At 40.5% G+C, this 8,741-nt stretch overlaps 1 protein-coding gene across 1 annotated transcript; it reads left to right on the top strand.

Annotated features, from left to right (window-relative positions):
- The first annotated feature begins 926 nt into the window (after window positions 1-926).
- Window positions 927-6,415, top strand: LOC114036095 (transducin-like enhancer protein 3). Its single transcript, XM_027852490.1, has 4 exons — window positions 927-1,556; window positions 2,966-3,116; window positions 4,575-4,651; window positions 5,742-6,415. Exons 1-4 carry the CDS (start codon window positions 1,230-1,232, stop codon window positions 5,847-5,849), a joined length of 663 nt encoding a protein of 220 aa, XP_027708291.1. The 5' UTR covers window positions 927-1,229; the 3' UTR covers window positions 5,850-6,415.
- Window positions 6,416-8,741: the final 2,326 nt, after the last annotated feature.

Genomic DNA, 8,741 nt, shown 5'->3' with positions numbered 1-8,741 from the left:
AGGAATTATGGTAGGGACTCTGCAAGTACGAAGCAACTTATTATCTTATGGAAACCAAGTACATGTGCAAGAAAACTGAATACAGATATTTACCTTAAAATACTACGTACAGAGGAGATTGAAAGTACTTCAGCAGTTTGGGGTGGTCAGGGATGGTTTCAGTGGAGAAGATGAGATTTTTTAAGCTAGGACTTGAGGATTGGGCTCAGCAAGATGGGAGTCAGGTCAGGGATTGGGAAAAGGGCATTCTAGGTGGGAGGAATAGTATGTGATGTCACTTAGATGTACCAAGGTAAAAAGGCCAGAATGCATATGGTGTTCTGGATGCATGGAGTAGATAGACCTGGTTGAAGCAGGGAGTTCTTAACCTTCTTTTGTGTCCTGGATGCCTTTGGCAGTCTGCTGAAGCCTACGGACCCTTTCTCACAATAATATTTAAAATGCATAGAATAAAATTATAGGGTCATAAAGGAAAGCAATTATATTAAAATATAATTATCAATTTTTTAAAAAAAGTTCAAAGGCCTCAAATTTAAGAACCCCTGGTATAGGGGAATAGTAGGCAATAAGGCTGGAATGATAGGCTGGATCCATACCAAAACCATAGAGAACCTTGCTACGTTGAGTAATTCAGGCTTTTATTCCTCAGGTATTGTGTTGTGGAACCAGGTTTCCCTTACTCTGGCTGTCCAGCCTGTACGTCATTCAGGTCCTCCTTTTCCTCCTCCTCATCAAGTGTTTACTCTGTGAAGTTCTGGACCAAATGGCATTATATGGGATCCACGTGATCCATTCATTTATTTATTTATTTATTTTGAGGCTACTTAGATTTTACACAAATTTTTCTTGAAGAAAAATATACTTTGCTTAACACCTGGGAAGTCACTTAAACTTTCTGGGCTTCCATTTCCTCTTCTGTAAAGTGATAGGGTTTGTACCTCATGCATGGCCTCTTAGGACCCTTCAAGTTCTAAAATCTATGATCCTAGCCTGCAGAGGTTGTTCAAATGTAAGGAACAGCTTTCTCAAAATTAGAGCTATTCAGAAGTGAAATGGACAGTTTTGGTGGCTGGCTTTCTGTGTGCAACTGATGCCTGCAGATGTACTGCCTCAGGTGAGTATCGTGTCCTAGGGTCCCAAAAGCAAACTTGGTCAGGTGGTAAAGTAGAATGAAATACTAGATTCAGTCAGGAAACCTGAGTTTGGTGATTTCCAGCTCTTCTGTCTGGATGACTTGGTCTTGGACCAGTCCCTTCCCCATTCTGGGCTTTAGATTCTTTATTTGTGAAATGAGGAGGTTGAACTCAAAGATCATCCCTAAACTTCAAGATGTAACATTCTGTGATCCCCCAAGGTTGATTTCTTTCCTCTTCCTTATTTCTCTCCCTTTCTCTTTATGCACCTTCAGGCAATTTCAGGGCCACACAGATGGTGCCAGCTGTATAGATATTTCCCATGATGGCACCAAGTTGTGGACAGGTGGTTTAGATAACACAGTCCGATCCTGGGACCTGCGGGAAGGCAGACAGCTACAGCAACATGATTTTACTTCCCAGGTGAGTGTCAAAACCCACAGGCAGCTTACAAGGTTTACACTTTGTCTATACAAAGAGTTCTGTCTTTGGAACCTTCTTTCTCTTAAAAATTGTCTCTTATCTATGTTTGTGTGTTTATCATACATATTGTGTCCATTTTCTTCAGACTGATGATGTTACATACAGACTGAATCTAGCACTGATGACAGGTTGAATAGATTATGATCTGTGATCTCAGAAGAAGTGGATATTTCCTATACTGGAAAAGGTGGTGGGCTGGCCATTTGGTACAAATGGTAGTTAACAGGTAGAGAAGTTGTTTGGTCTACTGGTACCTGGAAAAGGTAGATAGAGCTGGTGATCATAGATTTACTGAAACAGTATACACGCATACATATACATATACACACATACATTAAACTTCATGCATGTGACATCATCATTACTAGGAAATTGTAAATGTATATATAGAAAACATGTACAAATATGTGTATATCAAACTGTCGAGTACCAGTGGAACACTTGGCCTGGACCTATGCCTGTGTTAATATTTCCTTCTCACCATATGACCATTCTACTCCCATTCACACATTTCCTTGAAGATAGCTTTCCCTTTGATCACTTCTTGAATATAGGTCATCCTTGGAAGTATGGTGCAGCCTACTTGTGCCCAGGTTTTCATCTCTTCTTTGACTTGTACACGCTTGTAATTTGGCTCAGATATTGTAGTGTTCCCCATATATATAAAACTGTAACTAAAACTTATCCCCATTCCTTAAAGGTCAGGGCCAGTGGCTTATGAGCTTTTGTTTTCTCTATGCACATTACAGTGGGAAGCTCTTTGGAAATTAGGTTAAAATCTTGTTTCTGTTTCTGAATTTTACAGCTTTGGCTTCAGTGAGCCACTTTGATGGATGGGGAAGTCTCTTAACCCTCTTCCCTCTGCCACCATTCTTCCCATGTGTTGGCCTCTCTGCCCCTTGCAGTGGAAATAAAGGCAGATCCACCTTATGCTCCAAATTTAGGAAAACCAGACTAAGTAATAGCTTCCTTTTCTTCTTGAATATGATGTGGCTCTAAACCTGTCAAAGCATAATCTCAGCCAATTCTCATGATAAGGATTATCTTGGAAGGAGGATCTTAACCTAAAGATCTCATCACATCAACTAGAAAACTTAGGGGAGGGAGATGCTTTCCAGCCAGCCTTGTGCAAAATGTGAGAATGATCTTTGGCAAGTGGTGGCTGTTTCGGGGTGAGGGACAGGAGTAACAGGGATTCCAGATATAAGGTGTTGTTTGAAAATAAGATTGGAGGTGTTTGTGGGCCCTATGGTGAAAGGGGACTCCTTGTGACCTAGTTGGGGGCTGACAGACTCACTCATATTCAATGTTGAAACCCTTTTTGTTCCCTTTTTTTTTCCTTTTAAAAGATCTTTTCTTTAGGCTACTGCCCCACTGGGGAGTGGCTGGCTGTGGGCATGGAGAGCAGCAATGTGGAAGTGTTGCATCACACCAAACCAGATAAATACCAGCTGCACCTGCATGAGAGCTGTGTGCTCTCCTTGAAATTTGCCTACTGTGGTAAGAAATAGGGGGGGTGGGGTGTCACTTAGTCATTCCTTCTCCACCCCCCAAATGCTCTTGAGGTTCTTTTACTGGCATTTTTTTCTTATGACCCACCAGACCTACCCTAGAAAGGAGAAGACTTTCTTTGCCAAGTGTTGGCTCTTTGGCTTAGCTAAGAGACCTTGAAAAAAGGAATGACATTAACCAAACCATTGGCTTGATTTGATTTGTGTGACTAAATCATCTTGGTTTAGTTAAGAGAGCACTACTAGAATTAGAGCCAGAAGATCTGAGTTCAAATCCCAGCTCTGCCACTTATATTTGTGCGACTTTGGGCACCTCAGTTTCTTTATCTAGGAAATACTGGCCTCTGAGGTCCCTTCTTACTCTTAATACTTTAATCTATAAAGTCAAGTGCATGAAGACCTAGGCTGCCTCCTGTTTTGAAAGTGTGCATACATGTGTTTGTTTACACACGCTCATGGGTATGTGTAATCATAACACATCCTTGGAAACTCAGGGAAATGCAAACTAAAAAAAGGAAAAGGCACAAATTAAAAACAAACAGAAGAAAAGGAAACAAAACATTAAGAAGGAGACACAAGTAGTAATTTGTTACTACCTTGTATTTAATTTATACTTTTTGCAAATGATGCAAAAGAAATTGAGTATTTCTTGTATAATCCTTTTTTGTTCTTTATAAAATATTGGCATGTTTGTGTTTAATTTCATAATAAAAATTTTTAAAAACTGGAGTAACCTTCGTAGAGGAATCCTTGTTGTTCTTCCTTCCTTCTTCAAGAAGAACAGTGGCATCACAAGGGTGATGATAGCAACAACTACAAACAATAGAGAAATCCTAGTGTTTTACAGTCAGAAAAGTTCTTAGAGATTCTGCCATTTAACAGATCAACTAAGGCCTAGAAAGAGGGGGTGTCCTTTGGGGTAAGAGGTAACAGATCACTAAGCTGCAGAGCTAAGACTAGAAACAGCAGCCCCCCAGTTCACTGTCAAGGTCAGTGATCTCCTTACCACACTACAGTTTCTCTCCTAGGAATAGGAAGTAAGTTTGGTGGATGTTGTAGGCCAGGAGACTGATTGAAATAATTCCTTGCTTCCAACAGTCCCAGCTGGCTTTGTGGGAGGAGGAGGGTAATTCATACCTTCCCAGTTCGAACAGCAACCTGGTCCAGTCAATTTTGTTGATATTTAAAAACAAAAAACAAATTCATGAATATATTTGCCAGAAATCACTCTCCTTTCCCCAGCCTTCTCTTGTTGAAGGGAAGAATATATCTTCGTATCTCATTTTCTCATTTATATACCCTTGTGAAATACTTTGCATGGGTAGTTTCCTACACACTGGGTATTTGATCCCTCTGGAGCAGACATTGGGGAGGAGCAAGGTGTCTGGGTTTGCCTCTGAGGACAAAAGGCCACAAACTGACACTTCTCTCACTTTTTGTCACTTAGGCAAATGGTTCGTGAGCACTGGGAAAGACAATCTTCTCAATGCCTGGAGAACACCGTATGGTGCTAGCATATTCCAGGTATGGTTGCTCTCCTGCATCCTCATCCTACCTGTCAGCATGATGACAGCAGGGACAAAAAAGGGATCTGGGCTCAAGAGACGTAGTGCCATTGTGGGTGACATATATGTGTAGATATTTTGGAAGAGAGGAGCCCTGAATACATTTCCCTCTCCCCCCCCCCCAACTTTCTGCCTTTGGGTTTGTACTGACTTAGGGGACCTTAGATTAGACTTCCCAAAACTGTTTTGCTCTTGGCCAGAGGCCCCTGAAAGATTTTGAGAGCAAAGAAGCAGCTCAGTGTGCCCTTTAATTCTGCCCCATTTATCTGGGGCTATCCCTGAAATTTTCTTGGACAGGGGTTCTTAATTTTTGAGATGTCATGTACCTCTTTTGGCAGTGGTTAAAACTGTGGGCCTTTCTTAGAAAATATTTTTTTAAATATTCGTAATTGAAGGAAATAATAAATTTCAGTTATCAAAATATACATATTTTTCCCCTAACCAATTTCATAGTCCCCTGAAATCTCTCCACAGACCCCTTGCTCTAGAACAATACTAGGAAAGGTTCAAGTAGTTGACCATCTGTCATGGGCATGAAGAACATAACTTAAGACACTGGGTATGCCTTGGCCCCTTCAGAATCAAAGCAAAAACTGTTTTAGACAAGTTTGGTTTAAGATGAAGGCAGTCTTCTTATGTCTAACTTTTTTTTTTTTTAATGAAACTACTTGTTATAGAAAACCCAGGAAACCTCTCTCTAACTTTTGTTCTTGCCTTAATTTTAAAGATCATATTATTCCTAACTAATGAGCTAGTCCATTTCCTTATGAAAGGAGATAGAAGCTGTGTTTATGAGAAGCATTAACTGAACCTGGCTCTTCAGAGCATTATGTCTATTTCTGGGTAGATTTTTTAAAAAATTTACTCATATTACTGAATTTTTTTCAAATGGTAGAGATTGGAATTCCAGAGAGGCTTTTATCTTAATTCATATAGCATTGAAATTGAGCAACTGAGAAAATAGACTGTAATCTTCTGATTCCTCTACCTTCCCTCCCCCTCTTCTATCTCCTCCCTGCTAATCCTTGTTCTCCTTCTCCTTTCTCCAGTCTAAAGAATCCTCATCTGTCTTGAGTTGTGACATTTCAGCGGATGACAAATACATTGTAACAGGCTCTGGTGACAAGAAGGCCACAGTTTATGAGGTCATCTACTAAACAAGGATTCTAACAGGGCTGTCAAACTCTGGGAAAAACAGACCCCAGCTCTGACAATACAATGGGCAAGGACCCACTGAAGGATGTCGGCAGAAAGAAGCGTAGGCAGTCATGCATTCAGAGCCTTTTTCTCTGGCAAGCCGAGAGGGGATGTGCCACGTCACGGTCTGGGACTAATGTGCATGGATTGATACGTTTCAGCAACTTGGATAGATTTTTTTTTCCCCATCCTCCCCTCTTAAAAATCCTGGCAGATGATGCAAATGGATTTATTTGGATGTTTTCAGCTCTGGCACCCAAGGAAACCCTCACAAATCATGCCTTCTTTCACTTTCTTTTTATTCAGTTCTCATTTGTCTATGCTTCAGTGGCACTGTAGTGGATGGCCTTTTTTTTTTTTCCTCGAGGGGATGCTTTCCTCCCTCTCCCCAATTGTGCAGTGCACAAGACTTGTGAAAAATGTAAATAATGGACAAATAAATAAGACTGGACAAGAGGGAAAAGGAAGGGACTCCTTCCTACCGGGTACACTAGCTGTGTATTTTGTCTGCTGTAATTGTAATCCACTAATGGTGGTGGCTTTTTTTTTTTTTTTTTTTTTTAAAAGTTTCTTTCTGGGGGGGGGGGGGGGGGGGGGGCGTGGGAGCAAGGGGGTTGGGGGTGGGGAACCGGACCAGTCGGGGAGGAAAAAAAAAAGCCTTTTTGGACCCACAGCTGGTAACCAGATTGAACAAAAGGCATCCACTGGTCAGCATTGTTCCTCCTGTTGTACATGTGAATTGTTCAGTGTGTGAGTCAAATGTTTGAACACTGTATGGGCTGACAGGATGTGGGTCGGGATGCCAGCTACCAATAGAGCATCAGCAGAAACAATCCGATTTTCTATGGATTTGTTCTTTTTCTTTTTTTTTTCTTTCTTTTTGGATGTTTTGAAGATACTAGAAAGTCCCAGCAAACTCCTGCTCCAGCCCCTTTTAATCTTTGGACACAGCCTATAAAAGGAATAATCTCAAAGGAAGCATAGCAAACTCAGCTCAGGGAGCTACCAGAGAAAATAGCAACTAATGTGTGGTTTTTTCCTTTAATTTTTTTTTTTTGTATTTGAATAAAAATCAAGAATTAGAATGGATGGTCTTTTTAACGGCATCTTCTTACCCTCTCCCATCCACTTGTTCTTTCCTCTACTTCTCACAAGGGGGGTGGGGTGGGATTTATTGGCCTCTGGGGGTACATATGGAAGGGTTACTTTCCCTTTGGTCAAAATAGGCTCCTAGTAGTCAGTCACTTTTGTTACCGGCTCCTACAGATTGAAATTGGAAACAGCCTGATTCAGGCCTACTATTGCCACTTTTTATACCGAAAGGAGCTTTGGTGGTTTTTCATTTTTATTTTGATTTGTTTTTTTTTTGTTTTGTTTTGTTTTTTTAAAGATGAAGCTAATGGCCATTGTGAGTCGTTGTGTAGCAGACGGGCTCACCCAGTGATGTAGCATATGGAAGAGAATTTTTATACTACATTTTTATGGATTATTTTTTAATTTTTGATTCAGTCTGGTCAAAAGGAACTAGGGGGTGGGGTATGATGAAAACTACCTGTCTTAAAAGTTCTTTCTAGGGCAAAACATTCTATATATAATAAAAAGGATGAAGAGGTGGGTGTTATGGACCTTTCTCTGTTGGGGTAAGGGGGAGCTGTTCTTTCTGCGCCTCTCTGTATCCCAAATGTTTAGCCATTGCCTCTCACTATGGTATTTGCCATGAGGGAGGGAAGAAGATGGAAGGGACTTGACTCTTTAAAAAAAAAAGAAGAAGAAAAAATGAGAAGTAATTGTAATGAGCTGTTTTTATATTTTTAAAAGTCTAATATTTAAAGGTTTGTTTGATGTGTTTTAATTGACTTCTTTGTGTGCCAGTTAGTGCTTAAAACCAGAACGTTTGGGGGTGGGGAGGGGCATCTCAAGTTGCCTTCACACTGCATTATATTTTTTATACACATTGTCCACTCCAAGAAATCAACCTTTGTCATAAAGAGATCTCTGAATTTGGGTTCCATACGCTAATTCCCATGATACTTTGGAGGGGAGGAATGGAGGGTGAGAAGGATGGCTTTACTTGAAGTTAGGATTTAATTGTTTTCTTAGGGCAAAGAGTGTAGTTTCAAGTTCACATTATTAAAGTACCCATGGCTACTTAAATCCACACTTTGGACTTAACAACAGTCAGGAAAAGGTCTCATTTCCTTTGGAGAATCTGTCCATAAAAAACTGGTGTTGGCTGGATGTGGGGAGAGGTAGTGTGACTACAGTATAAGTATGTAGCAGATTGTGTGAGGCTGTTAATAACTCAACTGTATTGGGGGAGTTGGGTGTTCGTAGGTTAGAGGGAAGTTAAATGTAAATTTAACTTTAACCCAGTCTTCATTTCTTAAAAACCTACAAGTTGTTTAAAAACAAACCCTCGAGTTTGGGGAGTGGACCACCAACTTCGGCTTTGTCCTCAGCAAAGCAATTAAATAAACTTTCTAAAATTAAAAAAAAAAATCAACCCTCATGTCCTTAAAGGGGCAACTTCCTTCATTGATATAATGGGCAATAGCTTAAGAAGGAGCAATTTGGGAGAGAGTTGCTTATGAGAGACCAGATGTACTAGAAGGAAGAAGTGTTCACAGTCATGGTAACCAGTACTGTGTAAGTCTAAGCTGTGTGTGCCACGGGGGGCCTTACGGAAGAGGATCTGGGGCCAAAACAAGAAGGAAAGACAAACCAGACAAGACGAATGTAGAGAATAGTTGTTACCAAACTCAGGGGGACCTAGGCAGGATACAGCAATCCCTACTTGCTACCAACTTGCTTTGTGATTTTGAGCTAGTCATTTCCCTGAGTTTTATTTCCTT

This window comes from Vombatus ursinus, unplaced genomic scaffold (genome assembly GCF_900497805.2).
Source record: "Vombatus ursinus unplaced genomic scaffold, bare-nosed wombat genome assembly UNPS02009643.1, whole genome shotgun sequence".
In the NCBI taxonomy this organism is placed as follows: Eukaryota; Metazoa; Chordata; class Mammalia; order Diprotodontia; family Vombatidae; genus Vombatus; species Vombatus ursinus.
Note: the sequence above shows the minus strand (reverse complement) of the source record. Positions and strands in the feature narration are given on the sequence as shown.